General features: G+C 47.7%; 1 protein-coding gene across 1 annotated transcript in view; it reads right to left on the bottom strand.

The window, feature by feature from the left end:
* Positions 1–24,175, bottom strand: part of PARP1 (poly(ADP-ribose) polymerase 1) — a 921,075-nt gene that overhangs the window by 563,452 nt on the left and 333,448 nt on the right. Inside the window, exons 5-6 of the mRNA XM_069608683.1 lie at positions 4,841–4,934; positions 616–732 (exon numbers count right to left, since the gene is read on the bottom strand). Of these exons, the coding sequence (XP_069464784.1) occupies positions 616–732; positions 4,841–4,934 (211 nt within the window). The remainder of the gene's footprint in view (positions 1–615; positions 733–4,840; positions 4,935–24,175) is intronic.

The following is a 24,175-nucleotide window of genomic DNA, read 5'->3' as shown; positions in this document are numbered from 1 at the left end:
GAGATGCAAAAATGTCAGACTTCTGGGTGCCCTGTGATGATAACAATTAGATTAGCACTTCACAGGACTTTTTTTTTTTACTTTTAACATTTTGGACTCCTTGTTCGTACACCTACGTCCTCGCAAGATATAAATATAGCCGCTGTTAGAGACTTCACCATCTTAAAACTACCTTCATGTGAATACTCTTATCCTACGGGCAGCTTTGCATTTACACACCACATTTCCTGCACTCTGCATCAGCAATCTATGTTGGATGGATCAACATGCATCCAAACTATCACAAAGACTACCTTGCTCTGCTTGAACATTTTATATCTTTAACCACTGTTCCCCCTGAAGACTAACTAGAGAATAAGAACTGTATAACACTGGCAGAACACACAGCTCCATCTTCTAGTCAAGCCTTGGCACACTAATGTGGTTGTTTTGTACACTTTGACAGCTTCATAACATTTGAGAGTAAATTCCTAAAGCAGTGCAAATGATGAAGATTTTGGGCTTCAAATATCAGAACACCAACTGGAATAAAGTGCAGCAACATTCTGAGCGATTGTCAGTTTTTCTGAGGCGGGACCAGCGCCTAAGATTTTCAAGGAGGGGACACAAACTTACATTGGACTCCCCCGATGGAACTTCCTGCTTGTTTGCAATAAGCAGCTCCTTCAGGTCGTTTGTTGAGCACACTTTTTTCAGCTCATCTTTTATCTTCCAGATCAACTCAGTCTGCTCCTGTACAACAAGAAAGGAACAGGAGTCAGAATTAAGCTGCAATTGATAATTGCTGCACTTAAAAAAACTGTCCCATATCCTTGCCTATGGGAAATCCCAAGATGAACAAATAGTTGAAGTCTAAACACCTTTGTACAGTGCCAACATTCACACAAACTGGGACAACTACTGCAACTTTTCAGAACGTCTTAAAACTTCATCAAATTCCCTTTAACACATCCGCAGTGCACAATTTCGAAACAGACTACACAAAGTCAACTTTGTCTATGGCCATTTATATAACTGAAAGCACTGGGAATTAACTCTGCATGCTGGTAAGGAGGTGGGGGAGGTTGTATGAGGTCATTGGCCAATTATACAATGCAAACAGCATGTTTGCCTCCGTTAGTAGCATATGTGCAGTGTTTCCACTACACTATCCCGATTCTCACCATGGGCTGTGAGTGGAAATTTTGCCTTCATTGTTAGGAGGGGTAATTGGGTGGTATTAAGGCAAAGTGACCCGTACATCTGTGCACAATAAAGGTAAGCCAACAAAATCAAATTACTGAAACATCTACTACTATAGAGCCAAGAATGCCTAGAGAGCAGTGAACTACTGACATTTTCTGAAGAATTATAAAAATCAGTCAAGTTTCCAAAAGTGAGACATACACTAAAGCAAAAGCAGTTTCACAGACGGATACAATGCACACACCATTTTGTGACTAAAACCATTTAGAACATTTTGAAATGACAAACAAATCTTTCAAAAAAAGAAGGCATATAGTTCAAAATCAAAAGTGCCAAGCCTGTATCTAAAAAAGTGTTTATAAAATTCCTCTGACAAATACAATTATTAGGCAGGGTCTGAAATTACTGGGAGCTATTTAGCTCCTGCTTCTAGTCCAGGAGAGCCTGGTTAGCTTGATGGCAACAGCTATCAGGAGTGTTTTTGCCCCCCTCCCACCCCCAGGGCAACTGGTACCTTACAAACATGCATATGTCACATTCACTTTGAATATTCCAACATGTTACTAAAGAAGAATGCGTGCACATGTAAACATAATGGATCATACAAAATTGGCAAAAAGTTAAAGTGTGCATCCAATGAGGAAGTGAGGTGCGTTCACTCGCTCCTGGTTCGCTAGTGGTAGTACCTACTGGGCGATTGCCTGAAATCCAGGAGCTGTTTTTAGCTCCTGCTCATGGAATCTTAACGTTGCATCGTCTTCGGTACTTACATAGTTGGTTTTAGATAATGTTAGACTGGATTTCTAAACTCTGGCCTGGTGTATACAGTTTAGGAGGCCCACTAAGTTCTCGTGAACAGGGGCAACTCTGGGATCTGTAGCCAAGCAATCAAGGTAGCATGGCGACTGGTCAAGGCCAAGTCTCAGGAGTGAGTGTGGGCAGGAATCCACAATTAGGCCAACACAGTGATCAATCAAGGATTACACTTAGAAGGGCAAGTATAAAAACACTATTATGGCCATAGAACACTTTGAAAAATGACTAACCTAGTAATATCACACAATACTAAATAGATATATACAATCACAGTGAGTGTAAAACATTCAGTTCACCAACTCAATACCTGAAAGGTAAGGGAAGACAGACAAAAAATAAGCAGAAATACCATTACAGTGAGTAATGTATCGGCTTAAGATTTACATGCTGTGCTCATAGTTCGACATCTAGTGGTAATCGTGGAGTATTGCATCTTTTGTTTGAAGATCGAAAAGGGATATCAACATGGCCGTGACTAACATGGCGTGTAGTGTAGTGTACCTAAAATCCCAAACGCATCAATGTCCCACCAGTTATTCTTCTGCCGTAAAGGAGCCTTGCAGAATGTGTGAGTGAGTACAGAAGAGAGAAGGTGCAAGATGTTCATGTTCCTTCTACTCCAAGGGGTGGGGGGAGGGAGGATTCGAATGGTGGGCCCATGTGAATCTAAGCCGATGCAATCATCAGAAATACAAGAGCGTGGTGGATGATAGAAAAGGACTCATTCGCACTTGGGAGGGTCTGTTTTCCACTCCAGTGCCCTGTCCGCGATGCCTAGGGTATCACAGACGTTTTATAAGGATGGATGGAGTAGTTGACAGGGTCATAGTCAGAAGAGAGTTCGAGGAGGATCAGAACAGAGGGGGAGTTGGAATCCAGGCTGGAGTGTAGGTGTTCAGGAGGGCAGTTTCCGTGCCTCTGGCAGGCCAATAAATCTAGTGTGTATAGAGGCTTCTTTCAGCTGATTTAATAGGATTCTGAAAGAAAGTTTGTAGTTCATGGACTGGTTCATGTGGAACTTAGAAATGAATTTAGGCGCAAAGCGTGGGTGTGTGCGCAGTACCACGTTGTCTTATGAATGGTAAAATATGGGTCACAAACAGAGCCTTCAGTTAACTTACTCTTCCTATAAAAGTAATAGCCAACAGAAAAGCAGTCTTATAGGTGAGAGCCTTAAGACTAGCCTTATGAATTGACTGAAAAGGAAGTCCCAAAATCTGGGAGTTGGGTTAGAATTAGGAGGGTAAAGTCTTTAAGACCCATGAGCTTGGAGAGCACAACATTGAGATCCCGACCCGGAGGAGGGTTGGAAATGGGGGAGGGGAGAAGGGATGTAAAGCCTCTTTAGCCCTTCCATGAATGCCTTAATGATAGGGACCTTCCACCAGGACACTTTATTCTGTGCGGTGGTGTAAGCTTACACGGCCACCAGATGCACCTTTATAGAATTAAATAGACCGAAGCCTAGCAGGTAAAGCAAGTAGTGTAGAATGTTAGCTGGAGAACTTTCTATTGGGTTTAGTGATTGATGTGCAGCATATCACAAATCTCTTCCACTAATTTAAGGCACATCCTTCTTGAGACAGCCTTGGTCACTTGCTTGCTACCTTGAACTGGTTTTTCTATAGGTCCCCAGAGTTGTCCCTGCCCCAATCACAGGGTGGTCTTCTATACATCTGTCCACCAGGTCAAAGTATAGAAAACCAGTCCTAACACTCAGGAAGCTGCTCAGACAGCCTCTACGGTCGTTAAACAAGGGACTGCAGAAAAATGAGGATTTTGCGACTTAAAATGTATTGGTAAGCTCTTTGCTCCTCTTTAGCAGCAAGGAGATATAGCCACCAACCTATCATCTATCACTTTCAGGGTGAGAAAAGTCAAAGTACCCAGGGACAACATGCAAGGGTGGGTGATGGTGGCAGGATGGGGAGCAGGCAAAGCCCATGACTACGTAGCAGCATGGGTTTATAAGGGCAATACATCAACATTCGGCTGCAGCCTCTGTCAGCAAAAAATAAATAGGATTCTAAAAACCCAGCAACAAGTTTAAGCTACTATCAAAGCTAGGTCAAAGTCCATTTGGACTCTCCTTTTTGCAAAAAGATTTGCCATTGGAACAGAGATATGTCTCAGGGCAGGGGAAAAGGACACTTGTAAACGGCCAACCTATGCAATTCAATCGTGTAGAAGGAAATCAGTTAATGTAGACCCCAAAGTATCAGTATTTGCCTAATTGAAAACATTCAGCTCAAACATTACTGGTCTTAAATAGCCACAAAAATGAGACGGGCCACCAGCTGATGCCATGAATCGCCAAATGGTAGTGAATGTCCATCACATACCTAATCGTTCCTACTGCATGGAAATACATTTTTAAATAAAATGTGCCTTTGTGCAACATGGTTAAGTCATCCTCAAACACCTTTAACTGTAAGACTGCACATACAGCAGCATTTAGACTTTGGTGTAATAACTGTAGTGGCCACCTGTGAGGTTTTGGAGAATGTGTCCATGTGCGTGCAGCCTAGTGTCCCATCTCCTTGGGAACTGGGTATTATGGTGCATGGCTGCATCTTGTATGCTGGAGGTTCTGAAGGTGCCGTTACTCTTGAGCAGTGTGGTAAGAGCTGAGCCTGGGAGGTGGATGCCGGCCTCTGCCCTATTAACATCTGGTGTCCTGCAGGGCACACTACTCCTTGAGGCAATAAAGACTGTGCAACCCACTCATGTGGAGACTATCCTTTGTTACCCACTTCAGAACTTCTACTCGCCTCAATAAGAACCATTAGGTTGCTAGGGAGGCTTTCATATAAAGTTAAAGGAGATCAAGCAAACAAACCTTAATAAGTTTCTCCTGTTTGGATTCTTTTTCCTTTTCCTTCTTCTGCTTTTTCGAAGAGACTGGTCCATCCACTTCATCCCCCTTTCTTTTTCTAATGTGAAAAGAAAAACAATTTATATTTATAAAAAGAAAACCTGCAAAGCAGAAACCAAGGCTATAGACTAATTACATTGTCACGCTTCAAACAGATAAATTTAATGAAAGGTAGCACATTTATTGAGAATTGAAGAACAAAAAAAATCAAATCATTAAAAAAGTGGGCTTAATCAGACCAATCCAGCTTTTAGCCATTTTCCAGTTGCATGCAAAACAAGAGTACAGTGTTAAGCAGAAACACCACAATTTGTACAACATGGCAGCCCATGTACTGTTAGATGACTTTTCCAGGGTACAGACTGTTTCTTTCAGGCAGGCTTAATCTCAAGCAGGAGTGTGGATCTGTGTTTTATGTTCCCAGTCTTAAGTCACTAGGACTCCTAAGGAAGTACCCCATAATGTCCCATAGAGAGAAAACACTGAATCATGTGCCTAGACTGATGGTGGCTTTTCGCTTGTGTAAAATCTTTCCACTGGATGTAATCTAATTTAATTGACATGTCCTTTTTTGCACCACTCCTCCATTCACCAAAACGGAGGGTGTCGGTCTCTCTCAAAGACCTGAGAGGACACATGACGATTCCTATTTCCACTTTGTATGAGAGGAAATGGCCAACTTCGGCCACTGGAAATGTGGTCCAATGGGACGGGAGGATGTAGTTTAAGGCAGTGTGGATTCATTCCTTTGTTTGAGACCCATCCAGACTGCATAGCTGCGCTTGGAGGGTTGCCTGCCATTGGCTAAGCTCTCCCCCCTCCCCCATCTATTTTAATGTTTTTGGGTGTACAACCGTGCACTGTATATTCACCCACTACCTCCTGAGCTGATACCCCTCACCCATTCATCTGGTCTACCGCTGGAAGTGTACGTATATTCCTGGAGGGCCTGCGGCTCGAGGAAGGACAGAAGCTTTGCAACAACATATTTTGGTGTCAGGAATCCAATGGTGAAGCTCTGTTTTTAGACAGAATTCAAATTTTTGGGATTCTAGGACCACTTTCAAGGGCTAAAATGTTTACTTTTTTACTTTATTTTTTGGATAACTGACCTTTTGCGTGGCGAGAGGGACATCGGGAGATATCTGCCATTGAAACCCTTTATGCCTTTTGGGGTTCGACCGAAGTGGGTCCACTTCATGGGGGTGCCTCTCTGGCAACCATTTTTACCCAGACAAGCTATATCACCGTAAATTGCTTTTAGGTAGTTCAGGGTGGGTGGCAGCTGTACTTTCGTTATGAATTAATCAGGGGTGCAAGCAGTTTTACCACACTGTAGCCCAATGTAGCTTCTTTGTGGCGACAGGGGCACCAATGTGCTTTTTCTAAAATACTGCTCTTAACAAAAAAGCCCCAAAATACGAAATGGCTAAGAGTAATCACGAAGAAGGCTGAAACTGGCCATTCTGACCACGTGGGCCCACACAGCAAGCTCCAGGCTGGTTTCAACTCATTGAGACCAGTGTAGGGCGCTGGGCTCTACCTCTCATTTTCTATGCTGGTCTAGGCTGAGTGGAAGCCCTACTGACCAACCAGTATGGTTGTTATAGGAAAGTAGATAAAACTCCCCATAACACAAGCTACATCTGGGGAACACAAAGTATCAAAAGAAAAAAACAATGCAACTTAAATTTAACCATTATTCATAATTCATATTGCCTTTTCAGATCTTGACAATTCAAGTTATTATTCAAGAATATAATTCATTCCAAACTCATCTCTGTATCATACATGGCTCATTATGCATAAAAAAAGAAGGAAAAAAATCACTCAGTTTGAACTCTTATTCTATAGCCTATCAGTGTCACTTTCAGTCATACTGCCCCAGCCAATGTAACACTTCCTCTCGGGTGGCCATCTTCAGATTTGGTAGCGCACGTAAAGTGGCAGTATGAACCAAGAAGAGCACAAGAGGGGAAGGAGGGAGGGTTCGCATGTGAATTCATGCAAGAGGCATGCTGGAGAACAAGAGTTACAGGTAAGTAACTTGCTCCTTCTCCAGCATGGGGTCGTGCATGGATTCATATGCTCATGAATACGATTACACAGCAGAACACAGACAACCACCGGAGATGGCTAGTTTCATAAAAGCAAAACACTCCTGGAACAGACTGCACTCAAGCAAAAAGGTGCGCAGGGTAACACCAGAGAGAAATGCGGTCATAGCTGCGATGGCTTGGGTGGAATGGGGTCTCGGCCGGCTCAATAGCTGTCTATTGGGATGGGAACTTTAAGCAGCAGTTGACAGAAAAGGCTCCAAACAATGGAGTCTTCGGTGCTTTTGGCCGTGCGATCAGATGTGCCTCGATATCTCGGTCCAGCACTCTGTGGAGGGGACTTCGTGGAATAGTGTCTCTGGAGGTCCAGCAGGAGCCCACCAACGTTTTAGCAGGATTCTTTCTTCAGTAAACAGTGTGCAGCAGAAAGGTTTGAGGCCGCAGGGTATTGGCGGATTGCAGGCCAGGAAGGTCACAGCTAGTCGTGGAATGGATCAAAACGCAGGTCTTCTCAGTACCGATGGGTACCAACAGTCTCAGGGTCAGAGTCTTCATATTCAGGACTCCTATGTCGCTTCAAAAAGGGGTCAGCACAGGCTGCGGTTACACAACATTCATCTCCAGTAGCTACAGCAAGCTTCATCGGATCTCCTGTTCCAGTGGTCGACTAGTCTTCAGCTCCAAGATCCGGGCCAGATATACAGGAACCCACACAACTTCTGCAAACTCTCCCTGCCGTTTACAGACAGGGGTGGGTGGCTGTCCAATCAGGACAGCCAGCCCCCAGTGGAAACTTGTTTCTCTCAGGCACAACGTAAGCCAAAGGTGAGTGGAGTTTCGGACGACTCCTACTTTCACAGACACGCTGCAGCCTCGGTGGGCTACACAAAGGGTTCCTGCCAAAGACAAAAGTACAACCAGGACCTCCCTCACCCTGTATGACAAAAGGACCAAGAATGGACAAGGACACTACAAAAGGCAAAACAAGCAAGCAGCCACCATTCTAGCAGAATGGTGACCCTTCTCTGTATTACAGCGGCTGGTTTGACAGCCTACGAATAGAAATCATACAAAGGTAAGGCATGTCCACTGCAACCAGGCATAATAGTAAGCTTGTCACTAACAGACATTTTACAGGAACATGGAGAAAGGATTCCATGCATCTCCCCAGCACTACACAAGGTTAAGGGTGCTGGTTCACTATATAAAATGTAAAGGGAATTAAAACCCCTCTCTACCCTTGAGAACAGTAGTTCTGCAAGGTAAGTCGAGAAAATAAAAAGGGACGCCCAAGGGGCAACCCAGCAACACTGCAGAGAAAGCACAGTGTGCTGCAATAATAAAATGCGATGCCAAATAGTTTTAGGTAGGTACAGATTCAAACAAACTCAGGAGAATCAGACACATGACACCCATAAAAAGAATTAAAAAAAGAGTGGGGAAAAGGGTACACACTCGTTCAGGAACATAGAAAAAGAATTCACAAGTCCAGCAACAAGTGCAGGGGGTCTCACAGTGGAGAGAGTGATTTAGCATAGAAATGAAAATCTAACCTTACACATTTTAACTCATATCTGTGAAATAGGATAAGTTACAAAGCGTTAAAACAGTTCTTACTTAGCTAGGAGTTGCTTATAGCCCATCTGAAAAGTATACAGTTATTTGCTTACTATGAATTGGGCTCTGCTATTCTAGAAAATAACTGAGTTGGTATTACTGTAATATTCCTTAAACTGAATACTTGTAACAGTGTTACCAATAGGGTATTACTCACCTTGAATAGCTTGCTGCCACTCTAAATGTGTACCATTGGGTTTTGGTTACCTTGAACGGCTTACTGCCTTATTGAAAAGTCTTATAGAGTTCTTGCTTACCTTGCAATTGTGTTCCACTTCTCAAAATTAACATTGGTATAACTACATATTCCAACTTTAATACAAATTGGGGGTTGAAAAAGCCTCCTGACATGTCCCGCCTACCGCCCCACCCACTTTTACTTTTCGGCCCACTATAGCCCTCATGTAAGGTACTTTCGGCCCTCTGTCAAAATCAGTTGTGCACCCCTGTTGTAAATGAAACAGTGTAAGAGTTTATGTCCAATAGGGATTTACTAACCTTGAATAGCTTCTGGCCATTGTAAATGTGTATCCTGCGTTCTTACTTAGCCCTGAAGTGCATATTGCCCCCTAACCCCCCCCAAAAAGCAATGTACAAGTTACTTCTTACGTTTAAATTGTAATGTGGGTGTAACTAAAATACATGAAAGAATGAGTTTCATAGGTTGCAGGGTGTCTACTTGTAACACTGTTGGTAGAACTATATTATTGCTGAAAAGAATAAGCAACATAGTCAATAGGGTTTGCTTACCTTGAATTACATACTGTCATTCTAAAAGTCTACTAATGTGGTTTTACTCCCCATGAATAGCTTGCTGTCATTCTAAATGTGTATCACTAGGTTTTACTCACCTTGAACTGCATATTGCTATTCTGAATGTGGTTTATGCTTTGGTTTACTTACTATAAGCATAGTATTGGTTTTTATAATGTGTTTATGACTTTTAATAGTACTTACCTTTCTGAAGAATTCTCTTTGCCTGTGCATATAAAATAAGCATCTTGTTTTACAATACGTAAGTGTTTCAGTTTTTCTTGGAACCATATGTATGCTACAAGTTCTTTGTACCTTCCTGCACAGCTCTCTTCCCTCCTAAAATAAGCCCGACTGCTCTGTCCACACTACCAAATTATGTAGTACAGGTCTATACTAGAGTTGGGGATTACTGTATTGCGTAAAGGTATTGTTTTATAAAGCTCCTTCTGTGAACATTAGAAAAACTGTCCCAACAGTGCATGCAACATAAAATTCAGGGTGTGCAACGTCCAGCAAATGCAACGCCCTTTCAGCAGGCGAGGAAGGATTTAAGAAGGAAACTGGCAAAACCAAAAGGTTAATTGAGATGAAAGTCCGACGGAACCTTCGGCGTGAAGGATGGATGAGTTTGTAGAACTACAACGGTGTGTAAGGACCAAAACGGAGGTTTAGAGAAGGACTTTACCTCCTGACCCGCCTGGCCCAGGTGATTGCCACCAGGAAAGCAGTCTTCCACAACAAACTTTAAAGGGTCTCAATGCATTGGTTAAAACGGCGCCCCATTAGATTAGAAAGTACCACGTTGAGTTTCCACACAGGCGCAGGAGCCTTCTCCGGAAGGGAATGTTCTGAAGAGGCCCTTGAACTCCTTAACGAGTCTGTGCGACCACAGGGAGAGCTTGCCTGGGGTCCATGTGTAATATGATATGGGTCCAGGTGAACCTTGAGGGGTGTGGGCGAGGTCAGCCTCGGCCAGCGAGAGCAGGCACGATAGAAGCTGCGTAGCAGGTATGCTTAGCAGTGAAATCTTCTGCGGCTGGCACCGCACTGTAAAGCACTTACACCTGTGATTGTAGCAAGCCAAGGTAGAGGGGTCCCTGGCTTTAGCTAGGATCTTCTTCCATTCAAAAGGGCAGCAATGTGTCTAAATTCTAAGGCTGCAGGTGCCAGGTCGCAAGACTCAGATGCTGGGTCGTGGTGCAGTATTGACCCTCCTTCTCGAGCGGTACTAAGGTAGCAGTAGTTTGATTGCCGGGACCACTGACATATGGAGAAGGTCCGAATAGAAGATATGTCTGGGCCACGCCAGTGCAATGAGGATCATCTTGCAGTGGCAACGTCTGAGTGTGTTGGTACCAACAGCAGAATTGGAGGGAAAGCATTCAGTAAGAGGCCCTCACAAGGGAACGCCAAGGCATCACCCAGACTCCTCGGCTGAGGATAGCTCCGGGCAAACGTCTTACACTTCGCGTTGGTAGCCCATGAGAAGAGGTCGATCTGAGGGAGACACCACAGGCTGAAGTGGAGCGACACCTGCACGTGCTGAAGTTCCCATTCAAGGCAGGACCACAGATCCCTGCTGAGAGAGTCTGCAATGGTGTCCTGGACACCTGCAGGCAAAATGGGGCGGGAAACATACAGTGGAGAATGGCCCGGCACCACAGATTGGGTGGGACACTCTCCCTTCCGCTCTCCCAGGAAGCACAGTTTCCAAATGTAAACCATGATGATGGTGTTGTCCATTAAGACCCGCACCACTTTTCCCTGGGCTGAGATTGCAAAGACTGAGGGCCCAGAAGACTGCCCACAGTATGAAGATGTTGATGTGCAACACCTTTTCCGCCAAGAGCAAGAGGCCTCTGGCGTGAGAATGCCCTGTGTGGGCTCCCAACCTTCCAGAGAGGTGTCGATTGTGACTGTAGCCTGATACAAAGGGATCTCATCTGAAGCCTGCAGAAGGTGACCAGATGGATGCAGAAGACATCACCCCTAGCTTGGACTTGATGGACCAAACTGACAACACGGAAGCGGTCGACAGCCATTGGACCTTTCCCAGAATGGCTAAGGGAGTCACCAAGCTAGAGATTGTGTTGAGCCGGGTACTTAAAAAACAGTGCGTTCTACAATGTCTCCACAGTGTGCTGGGTTGCCAGTGCGCAGGATCAGATGAGCCAATCATCCAGGTAAGTGTAGACGTGGATTCCTATGCAGCGCAGTTGCTCTGCGACCAAACATTTGGTGAACAGTCATGGGGATGATTTCAGCCCGAAGGGAAGGGCCTGAACTGGTAATGCCACCCCTGAACGTCAAAGCGCAGGAACTTTCAGTGCTTGCGATGAATGGCAAGGCAGAAGCACGCGTCCTCTAAATCGAGAGTCGCCAGGAAATCCCTCTCATCCTCCTGTTGATCGAGCACATGCTGCAACATGACCATCCTGAAGTTTCGAGATTTTAGGAACTTGAAGTATCGCAAGTCCAGGATTGGTCACCATCGCCCTGATTTCTTCTTTACCAGAAAGTACCTTGAGTACACTCTGTTGCCCCGGAGGTGCTGAGGGACCAGTTAGTTTGCTCCTTTGCCAGCTTGTCTTGAACTTCCTGCAGCAGCTGTACTATGTGCAGTTCTTGTCGCGTGACAGGAGGCATGCAGGGGCACTTGTGTCCGAAATTCTAAAAAGTGCCACTGCTGAAGAACATCTAGCTCCCATTTATCTGTGGAGATCCTTCACCACTGATAAAGTTTGATAGTCGGCCTCCCACTGGGGTGCGGAAGTGGGGTCGGGGGAGCCAGTTCAGGCCTGCTTTGGTGTCTGCATCCTGGACAGGTGATGACGCTGGGTGGAACTGCCATAAGCCTGGGAGCGTACCCTATATGCCTGCTGGGTGGTAGAGCTGGAGGGCTGGCGACCAGGAGACACTGTCCTTGGAGGAAAGAAATTATGACCTCCTTTGTTGAAGGGTTTCCAGGGAGTGTGCCGTCTTCATGTTAGTCTTTATAGCCTGAAGCATTTTGTCAACCGCCTTAGCAAAGCAGACTGTCGCCATCAAATGGCTTGTCAATACCTTTTGTCTGCACATCTGTTTTGAAGTTGGTGGCCTTGAGCCAATCTTGGCGACGGAGGACCAGCCATTCCCCATTTGGTGAAAGCTGGAGTCTGCAATGTGTAAAGCGATGGTGATGCGTGGTCGCAAGCCGCCCCAACCCCCTCCCCCCCCTCCTGGAACAGGGCCACGGTTTCAGCCTTCTGGTCAGGAAGCAGGGGGATGGGCCTCAACTTCTACCACAACTCCCTGTCGTGCCTTGACAAAATAGCGAGGGTGTTGGCAACCTTGATAGTTGATGCGGCCGTGGTGATTATGCCTTTTCCAGCCGCATCTAGCTTCTTACCCTCCTGGTCCGGAGGCACCATGGACGAAGAAGTGGGGATAGAAGACCTCTTTCAAGTGGCGGTTGAGACCACAGAGTGTTGCGAGGGCTGGGACCTGAGGCCCCTAGAAGCGGAGTCTGGAACCGGTACTACTTCTCCAACCAGTTACTTTTAGCAAGAGTGGTATTTGGAGCCTATATTACCGTCACACAGTCAGTCGTCCAACAGGGGGACTGAGACAATGGTCTTCTTGGAGGACTCATCTTTCAAAAAATAAGCCATTTTCTTCTCCTCCTAGCACCAGATTGAAAAAACTTGGCAGCCAGTTGGCCCAGGTAGGCGCATCGACGTCTGAGGGTTCCCTGTCTGCAGGAACATAGTAATCGAACTAATCCGTGTGAGCACTGGTGGTATCTGTGTCCGCACCAGTGTCCGTCTGAACTGTTTCCTCCATCACCATTGGCCGAGGGGTAACTAGAGCCTCATGAGGTAGCGCCGGCTGAGTCCGAGAAGGCCTCAGAGGACTCATTGCAGAAATTGGGGCGGGAGCAGTGGCAGTCGCTGCTGTATTTAAGCCACCAGTGTACATAAGGTTTTCAAGATGTCCAGAGACATGTCCCTCAGCAGGAGCCAGGCCTATGCCCCTTCTAGGGCTAAATGGCTGGGGAAAGCCTGCAGGCCAGTGACCCCCAAAGAGGCATAGGCAGAATGGGGTGGGTTCCCCTTGGTCCCCTTCCTGAGCCAAGTAGAAATCGTCTGGAAGGTCTTCCTCAGAGCTGTTGTAGATTGCTCAACACTTTCTGGGGATCCCAGAGTGAAGTGTCGTGCAGCCTTAGTGGGCCTAGCCAGGAAGTCCAGAGCTGGAGGCGTTCCTCACTAAATCAGTGGAGCCCTTAGGGAACATTACAAGGACTGGAGCCTGCCGAGCAGGAAGAGGCACCATCGTAGACGGTACTGTCGCCAGAAACTCAGACTGTGGTCTAGATGGCAGAGGAACCCTGGGCATGGTAACGGTAGCAGTAAAGGAGATGGTCGTCAACGGACCCCTTGGTGGCGCAGAAGTTGAAGGGAGAGCAGACTTCAGTGGAATGCATCGACGACGGTGGAATCAGTGACTGGTCCTTCGACCACTTGCTCTTCGACAACGCACTGTGCTAGAACATGGATGCCAGCTACCTTCTTGTAGAAGGAAACAGCCCACAGCCAGTAGACTAACAGTTGGCGGAGACAGTGATTGACCTATCTCCGAACAGGGTCCCGAATACTTTTGGATTTTCACTAAGGAAGCATCCTCAAAGAACTTACAACTCTTCTTACTAGAGGCAGGGTTCTTTGGACCTGCCGGCCATGGAAGACGCACAATTACGCCAGGAGGCCGCGTCAGAGGTCTTCACACTTCCTCTATCCCTGCTACCAAATTGCTTCCTGGTCTTTGAGGAGAACAACTGACAAATTGAACATCTATCCACAACATGGTCGGGGTGAAGACAGTAAATGCACTTGAGGTGCTGATCCGCAAGATATTCTTCAGGCTGCAGTTCTCACAGGACCTGAAGAGACTTTCCCTCATGGCATCCAACATAGTCGAGGTTTCGAGGTGAAGACTCAAGCCTGGGCCTGTGCACCACGGCTGTAGATCAGACGATGGACTGAGGATCTCCTCCGGCAAAGGGACACCACTACCACCAGCACCACCAGCAGTCACAACTTGAATGAAGACTAAGAAGGATTCTCTGAAAAATACGCAAAAACAAGTTAAAAAAAAACGAACCAATTACAAGGAGCAAAACATGAGGACTCCCAACCCGAGAACCGTGCTGGCCACCAGGGGGTGGGTGTCACTTGCTGGGGAAGTATGACCCACAGTGACATCAATAGGCTATAGAGGAGACTAGCAATTTTAGGTCAAAGCTAAACTGCTTTAAATTTACAGAGTCTTCCCAGCCTGACAACAGGGAATATTGATTAGCATGCAAATCCGTTCATGACGCCAACCCTAACCTTCCCTTAATAGTGAGAACATACAAAAAAATACAAAATAATATATTAACATTCAATGTACTGTAGTATGTAGATATAAGTGAGTGCATTAATTGTATTGTGGCAGCCTGCTATCCAACCCAAGCTGAGTAAAACCTGGTCGCTCTGTCCATATTACATACCTTTAAGAGAGGTTAAGCTTCAGTTTCTCGTCAGGTGTGTAAACCCACTCATGCCAATTAAGGGCAGTGGTTGCAGATCCCTCAGAAGGGTGCACAAAAATTACCTTAACACCATGCCTCTCCAGACGACCAGTGGGAACCCTATGTGGTGCTCATTTCCCCCCCCCGATTCTGTGGGGACAACTGGATCATTGCTCCTGCTACAAGACCTTATATCTCCCGGAAGAACAAGTTGATCACCATAGTGACTAACGTACTCTTAGTCCATAGTCCTCTTTGCTCCATACTTTACAGGCGTTCCTTCCAAGAAAGAACCTTCTTCCTCTTTAAATTTAGAAGGTGCGTGGGGGTACGGCCCCGGGAGCATGCACTGCCCTGACTCCGCCCTCCGGCGCCAAATCTCAGTCCCCATTGACGCGTCGATAATAGAATTAACATTGCCTAATGACAACATTATTATTAGGGGGCGGGAGGGAGGCTGGTGGGACGTATGGAGGAAAGGGGACTATGGACTAAGAGTATGTTAGTCACCACGGTGAGTAACTTATAATTACTCTTACGCCCCATCCCCTTTCCTCCATACTGCATGGGCAATTACAACTGAATGTAGCCGCAGGCTGGAGAGGAGACCCTCGTAAAGCAAATAGGTTCCTGAGAACCGCCTGTCCGAAAGCTGCGTCGGATCTAGAGCCAGCATCCAAACAGTAATGCTTGCAGAATGCTGAGGGAGTGGCCCACGTGGCAGCCCTGCTTATGACTTGCCAAAGGACATGGCGCTCTTATGTGATGGTCGATGCCTTGGCCCGGACTTTGTGGGCATGCATGTTGGCCGGAAGTGGCTTGTGCTGGCCCCTCGTACGGTTCTTTGATGGCAGAGACCATTCAGCGGGATATGGAGGCCTTGGAAGCCTGATCGCCTAGTCTTGAGCCTCCAAAGGTGATAAACGGGGCATCCGATTTGCGGAAGCCCTTGGTCCTGTCCAAGTAGAACTTCAGGGCACGCTAAACATCCAGGCAGTGCAGCACTCTCTGTGCTTCGTTCTTATGCCCGGCAAAGAACATAGGAAGCACTATTTCCTTTTTCAAGTGGAAAGCAGACAGCACCATGGGTAGAAATGGTGGGTGTGACCGCAGGACTTTGTCCCTGTGAAAGTTAGTATATGGTTCCAAGGTGACCAGCGCCTGGATTTCGCCGACTCTACGAGCCGAGGCGAGGACGTCCTGATGGTGACCAGCCAGATGTCCGTGGACGCCATTGGTTCAAACAGTATGTGCGCCACAGCGCCCAATACTATGTTAAGGTCCCATTCCAGGTGTGGCCTCTTGATGGGCGGATAGAGCCTTGCAAGCCCCGTCAAATGTTTCTTGACAATAGGATTGGAGGAGGATACGATACCCTGCTCAGAGTTTCGGTAAGCCCCGATGGCTGCAAGGTATGTTCGACAAGTGTCCAACTGGACCCACGAGTGGGCGAGGTGCACCGAGAAGGAAAGCACGTCGTCCAAAGTACATGCCAGGGTGTCTATTCCCTTGGAGTCTGCCCAGTGGCAGAACTTGGTCCATTTGTTTTTATACAGGGCCATGGTAGCCTTGCTCCTTGCGCCATGTATGTTTTCCAGATTAGCCTGGGAGAGGCTGAGGTGCCGCAGCATTACCAGCTCAGGAACCACGCTGTGAAGGCTAGTTTCTGGGGCGCTGGATGGATGACCATGCCCCCCTGCTGTGCCAGAAGATGAGCTGGGCCCATCAGGAGGTCAATCAGAGGCATCTCCGAGAGGCTGAGCAGCTCCGAAAACCATGGCCTGGCCGGCCACCATGGAGCTATTAGAATGATATTGAGTTCGCGAGACTCCTTGATCTTGCAAATCACTCAGTGAATCAGCGGTGTGGGTGGGAAGGCGTAAGACTTCATGCCGTTCCACTGCAGCCGAAATGCATCGCCCATGGAGCCGGGACCCTGTCCCTGCCAGGAGGCAAACTGAGGGCACTTCTTGTGCCAGGTGGCAAAGAGATCCACCTGGGGATAACCCCACCTGTTGAAGATCTCCTGAATAACGAGGTCGTTCAGCTGCCACTCGTAATTGTCAGCTCCCAGCCTGCTGAGCCTGTCCGCCTCCAGGTTTGATTCCCCTGGGAGGTGGACTGCCCCCGAGGTGGATGTCGTTTTCCAGGGCCCACTCACATGCTGCTTGCCAGTCTGCACAGAGGAGGGTATCTGGTGCCTCCCTGCTTGTTGACCTAGTACATATTGGTCGAGTTGTCTGTCTGGATGAGGACAACCTTGCCCCTGAGAAGTGGTAGGAATGATCTGAGCGCTAGCCAGTTCTGTCCAATTGATGTGGTATTCCTGCTCCTGTCGAGACCATGTGCCGTGGACCGAGCGATCGTCCAGGGTGTCTCCCCAGCCCTCGAGCAAGGAGTCTGATGATGGTGGCCTGCGGGGAGGGCGGCCCAAAGGGCTTGCCAGTCCGTAGGTTGCAGTCTCCGGACCACCATATTAAGTCCGGGTGGAGAGATGGAGGAACGTTAATCATCTCGGATTGAGAGCCCCGCTCCTGATTCCATGAGGCTGCGAAGTGCAGCTGAATCCTCCTCATCCTCAATCTTGTGTGTGGAACGGCTAATAGGACCGCCGCCAAGAGACCCTCTCTGCTGAGGAAGTGGGCGAAGGCCCTCTTGGTGGCCAAGATCTTGTCCTCCAACAGAAATACATTCTCGGAGCACGTGTCCCAGATGAGGCCCAAGAATGGCAGTCTGCATGGGCTGCAGCTGTGACTTCTTGAGATTGAGCGAGAAGCCCAGATTGTGCAGTGTGTTCATAAGGGCATGGGAAGAGTGGTGAACCGCTTCCGGAGATGTAGCCCTGTCGAGCCAGTCGTCGAGTTACGGGTAGATGTGGAGGCCTGTGGGATGTTTGAACCCACTCATCCAAGCCCTACAAAATCGCTGGCAGCAGAAACATAATGGCCACCGGAAAGCATGCTGCTCGCCAGAGATCATCCAAAAATGCGCAGTAAAAATCTGAAAAATAGGCTGCCACCCACTTTTGCCATGTCAGTGAACGCAGGAGATCACTGCCTAGAACCACCATGGGGATAGCCACACAGTAGCCTGAAACCACTTGAAAATAGCAATACTAATTGCCAAAAGCAACCCAGAGTCGTTTGGGAATTCATTTTCTTGATCGTCAAAATTGCTAAAATCATGGCTCACAAAACCACCAAAAGGAGACAACTTCTTGTTGCATGTTCTACATTACTCTACTGCAAGAATCCACATCAATACAATATCAGCAAGAATCATATGCTATCAAAGTAAAATCCCCTTTTAAAGATAGACAGCTGTCAAAAATGGGTGGAATACCGGTGCTTGCCACTGATCGGCGCTGGTGATCTAAATTCTGACAGGAGACCTGTATTTCAGAAGCTAAACAGTAACCTGAGTTAGCTGAGACTTCAAAAGGCTTGCTTTTCTATGAGAACTCTTCACACCTAGTCTTCTCAGCAAAAAGGCGGGAAATCACCCTGGTCTGCTAGCAGGAACACAAGACAATGGGGGCTTTGGGATGAATAGAATATGCTGATTTGAGGTGTGACCACAACTGCTCTGGGAGAAATAAGACATGTGACCTCTGAGTCAAGCCAAGTTTCTAGGGGCAGGGACAAACCAATGGGTGTACTGAAGTGAAGGAAAATATATGTTTTTATAAGAATACTGATAACTAATTGTAACCAGCTGATAGAAATGTACAATTTTGAGATTCTTAAAATGACACCTTCACTTACAATTCAAGACTAAGTTGGACGCCGTGGGATGCTCTGAGACCAAACCCTGGATTTATTCATATTGTAGACACTGTTTATACTAGAAAAATGCAAACTTACAGTAATATACGCAGAGAGGGTGTGTACCTCTGTGTAAGGTTTGGTGCAAACCCAATATTGCGAAACCCACGGAAATCGCGAATAAGTGGTCATTTCTGAACCCAAGCTCTTAGAAAGAGCAGGGTTGAACAGAGACCTGTCTTAATTTGTGATGTGTACATGTAATTTCAACAACTTGTGTATCTGAGAACTATGTTTGGTTATGAAAAATTGTTTTCTAAGTAAATGCAAGGGGGGAGTGTTCTTTCCTTCAGCCATAAAGATGATACCCGATGACTCATTCTGACTCACTACTCCCTTTTCCAGTCAGAGGACAGTAAATCCCTTAACCTATCAGGATCCTCAGAGGGTTGGGCATAGAAGGTCAGCCTCCACGCCCCCTTTGAGAACACATAAAAAGAACCACTGAGACCCAGATAGGGACACTCATTTTTCTACTACTCACCGATTCCTGCACAGCACACTGCCCGACCATATCCAGACAAAAACTCCAGACTCCTGAGGATCCAGAACTTAGACTCCAGATAGACTCTAGAACTAAACTCTAGAACCTTGGAGAAAAGAGGCCTAATCCACAAGCTGAATCCTTTTCAGAGGCCCCAGAATCCAGCAACCTAACCAAACTATTCAACAGCCTTGCCGTGCTGTTCGCTTCTGGCCCAGAAGCCCGTGCCAGAACCGAAATCCAGAGAGAGCAGTGCTGTATCCAGACCGACCAGACCAGACCGCTGTGCAGTGCCGATAGCAGATCAGAGAGCGCGCTGTGAGCAGAACCAGTGCCTGACCGTCCGGTGGCGAGATTGCAGTCCCAGGCCCATTCCAGTCCAAAACTAGGAGTGAGTATCCAGTCTAAGAATTGTACAGAACCAAACTCTTAGTCTAAAATAATCTTAATTAAACCATTTCAACCTGACCAGACTCGCTTAGAAATCGTGTGCCCATTCTGTGATTTCAAATCTGTAAAAGCGTCATCTGTCATTCTGAAAGATTTACTTTATTTTTGAACATCTAACTCCACAAAAAAACGTCAGTAGCTTCTGAACCGCACGTCCTAGAAGCGAGTTTTAGCTGTCAATGTAAAGCTAAAATCCTAAACTTTCAAACAAACCCAAAAGGACATTCCAACTCCTTACAGTTTTTCCATAATCGCGCTTTACGCACTCGGAAAAAGTGCCGCGAATTGAAAAATTAGCTCCTGTCAAAATTGCTATCTTTTGCTTGCAACTGCTGAATTTCGTTTTCAACCTGATAATCACTCATGAATCATAGTGTTGACCTGTCCCAATTCAAAGTCACTATCACCTACCCTGAATCTCCTTTAGTGAATTAAAATTATTTTTAACAATTTTCACTTCATTGCAATCACATTTAAAAGTATGTTTGCCTGTTTAAAAGCCTACCGGTTTTCCCTAAGCTTGCTGGGGGGAACTGGAATTTGAACTGCATTTGATTGTATTCCTGAAAACTGTGTGCTCTCCTTTCCATCTCTTTATATTGCCTAAGAGGGGGGAGCGAGGGGGGGGAGTGAGTTGTCACAAGGGAAAAAGTGATCATATTATCTCTTGTTGAAACCATATCAAGTTTATTTCTGTGCTGCATTCTTTCCCATCTTGCATTTCCTTGAAACCATACAAGTAGTCTCTGCTACCTTATTCTTTCTATACTAATTCCTCATTGATTAAAGAGAGTGTGCTCTTGTAATATTACCCATTGTTGATCACTATTATATTCATCTAGTATATTCATAAGTGTGTTATCAAATATTAATGTATTCATAAAAGTGTGATATATATATTTTTTTAATTTTTCCAATTAAACCTTTTAATTTTCAAAACAAACCTACTTCTTGGCTCAGTGAGGTCAGGGGGATTCAAAGAGAGGGGCGTTATATAAGGGTTCATCATCCAGATTTAAGAACTTGACATAGAAATATATACTTAAGGGCTTCCATTTGGGATCTCAGACTAGGCATTGACTTAGTTGGATTGCTGGATTGAAGTCACTTACAGGCCCTGCGCTCTGAGGAGGGCAGCCATCGTATTCCTGAGCCTGGTAAAGACCCTGGGGGCCGAATTGAGGCCAAAAAGGAAGGACCTTGTACTGAAAATGTTAGCCCATGATTCCGAATCATAGGAAAGAATGATGGGGCTGCCAAATCGGGATGTGTAGGTATACGACCTTCAGATCCAGGGAGCACATCCAGTCTTCCTTGCACACTGTCTCCGCTAAAAAAAGCTGGTGTAAACATCTTGACTTTCTGAAGGGGTAAGGAGAGGTTGAGGGTGGAAAGGTCCAGTACAACTCTCAGGCCCACCTTCTGAATGGCGAAAATCCTAGAGTAAAAGCCCAAACCTTGCTGGGAGGCTGGGACTTCCTCCACTGCCTGGCTCTCTACAAGCGACCGGATATCCGCCAGAAGAGTTGCTGTCCCAACTTGAGGAAGAGGAGGGAGGAGAGGCTGGGATAGGGAGGCGGTACACCTTGGAGACTACAGAGAAGATACAGGGGTCAGTGAAATTCTGGCACCAGAAATGTGCGTGGAGAGCGAGCCTGCCCCCCCACCCCCACTCTGGAGACACGTGGACACAAAGGAGCGTGTCATGCCTGCTTTCCCTCGGAGGCTGTCGCAGAGGGGGACTGGAGAAAGCCCTTAACCCCCCCCCCCAACCTTTTTGTTGCTTGTGTCGGTTCTGAGGCAGTCCGGCTGCCTGTATCTCCATTCCTGGTAGCCGCGGAACCCTCCATACGTACGCCTCCTGTCAAAGCGCTGCTGTGACTTGGTGTACAACTTGGGTGTGGTCTTTGTCAAGATGGATACAGATTTGGCTGTTTGTGAGCTGTTTTTCTTCTTGTCCAGCTCCTCGTCTGTGGTGGAGTGGAAGTGGTCCTTCCACGAAATTCAACCCTGGACGTCAGGGTTGAATTTCGTCGCCCGGAGCCAGGCTGTCCTTCTCATGTACATGGCGATACAGATGGCATGGTCAGAGATGTCAATATGGGCCACAGTGGATTCCATGAGGTCCTGCACCAACAGCTTGGCCTCAGCGAGCCCCGCCTTAAAACGTGATTAGCTCTGCGTAGGGAGTTCCGGGAGGAAGTCAGTGATTTCCCGCCATAACTTTTGGTTAGCGGCCGCCAGCATAGCGTCTGCGTTGTCTGACAAAGATGCAAGGACGCGTTGGAATAGAGTTTCTTGCTGTACGCCTCCAAGATATTCTCCTCCTTGCCAAGCAGCGCCGCAGAGGAGGAGGCTGAGGACGACTGAGGCCTGGAGTACAGTGATGCTGCAGCGATCACTGAGAAGTGTGGCTGAGGATGGGCCAAAAGCAAGAGTGTATCCCCCTCCATCTGCCTGTACTTGGCGTCCAGGCGTCGATTGACCGGCTAAGCCGAAAGGGGTTAAAATGAGCCCTTCTTGGCCAGGGAGAGGAACCACTTCTACCGGCTGCTCTGGCTGGTGTAGGCCCAGGTATTCCGCCAACCCAGCAAGACGTTTGTGGAAGGCCCTGGCTGAGGATGGAGTGTCCGGATCCTCCTCCACGTCCGTGTCCTGTGGATCAGGAGGATCCGGTGGAGGTGGAGGAGAAGTTGGAGCCGGAAGCTGGGGCACATGAACAGCAGTCGGGGACTGAGGAGGCGGCAGAGGCTTGGGCAGCCGGGAACAACGGCCAGGGGCGTCGGTGGGGCGCTTGTGGTGCCACTAGCATAGTCGGGAGGACTTCCCTGATTGTGTCCTTGAGGATAACCCCCATACGAAAACCCTTCTCTGGTGGTAGGGGGTACCGACTGGGTAGACAGAAGCTGCTGCATACCCTGCCCATATGGGCGCAGTGGGAAGCTGCCCTGTGCATAAGAGGGATAGGCAGTAGGACACGTACCTGGTTGAGGCAAGTTCCACCTTGACACTCGTTCTTCGCAGAATTCCTGGAACGACGTTGGACGGGTGCCTCAGTCTGGCGCGGCGGCCATCTGGTCGAGCTGCCTGCCACATGTTGCTCGGCTCGCTAGGCCCAGTCTCCTCCAAGACTCTTGCGTGTGGATCACGAGGCCTACCCTGCTCCTCGGGCCTAGGCCCAGTAGGTGACATCCTTGACCCGGGGGGCGGTAGAGCTGCGTTTACGCGCCCCCTCAGACATATTGCCAGTACCAGGGCATAGCCTCTCGGCCATATTGCTGGTACAAGGGCACAGCCCCTCAGATGACAATCTGGTACGAGTACCTTCCGGTCCCTCAACACTACCCCCGGGAGGATCCAAGGATCCCTCGGCCAGAAGGCTGGTAGCTGCAGCAGCCTCAGTGCCCGTGCTGGTACGGGGACTGGACCGGACCCTCCTGCGTCGGAGAGTCCTTGGGAAGGGGTCTCCCTTGCGGGGTGCGATGGAGAATAACGGCCCTACTTTGGGCTTGGCTTGCTGTTTCACGAAGTTCTTGAGGTCCTCTGGAGGCGACTTCTTGAAGAGCTCCCTCCACCCGGCTAGTCTGTTCTTCAGCGCTTTCGAGGACAGTGAGCCATACGCTGTACAAGCTTGCCAACCGTGGTCTGGGCCAATGCAACATAGGCAGTGGGGTCTGAAGTTGGGAAGAGCCCGTTGGAGGATGGACACCTGTGGAAGTCGACATGCGCCGGGGAGGAACAACGCCTGAGGACTGAGCACCTGAATGATAAAGACAAAGCGAAGAAGTATCCACACGTGAAATTACATGGCCGAAGCCAACCCCAGGAGCGCTGGTGAATTCGGCCCGTTCCAGTTGATGCGGTGAAGGGGACTGGGGTGTGGCGCGGCTAGCAGAGTCTGGGCCGCACCCCTGTAGCACCTCTAAATTTAAAAGGGGGAAGAAGGTTTTTTCTGGTGAAAAAGGTTCCGTCTCCCGTCCCGTGGAAGGTTTGCCCATGCAGTATGGAGGAAAGGGGACAGGACGCAAGAGTACATGCATACATCGCCAGGCCCAGAACTGGGTGCCCCTTCATTCCCAGGCCTCCGAAAACTCCCCTTGCCGAACCAGCCATAGAATCTTCAATCCCAGGACATCAGGCAATTGCTCTGCTTCAGTCTCCCTCACCTGGGAAGCTTCAGGGGCCTGTGCTGCCTTGATTCCTGTATACACACTACCACCCTCAGCTTACAGTATCCTTCTGTGGTTTCTTCACTAGTCGCTCTTCCTTGGAGCCCCTCCAAGCTGCCCCATCCTCAAAAGCCAAATCCTGTGTCAGACGACGATGTGGGAACTTCGCATTGACTACCACAGAGAGCAGCCAAACCGCATTTTTCCTCCTTTGCCTTCAACCCATGTCCTGGGAATCACTGGATCTTCCAATGGGGCCTGTGGTCCCTTTTGCACATGTGTGCCAGCACTGGAGCCATGGTTGTTTCTAAACAAATGTACAATCACCAAATGGCATTATACAGAACTACTTTTCCAGTCCAAGTGTATTGCATTCCTCTCTCCAGCATTG

This window comes from Ambystoma mexicanum, chromosome 4q, assembly GCF_040938575.1.
Source record: "Ambystoma mexicanum isolate Mex_15411 chromosome 4q, UKY_AmexF1_1, whole genome shotgun sequence".
Lineage (NCBI taxonomy): Eukaryota > Metazoa > Chordata > Amphibia > Caudata > Ambystomatidae > Ambystoma > Ambystoma mexicanum.
This window is presented reverse-complemented; position numbering and strand designations above follow the sequence as displayed.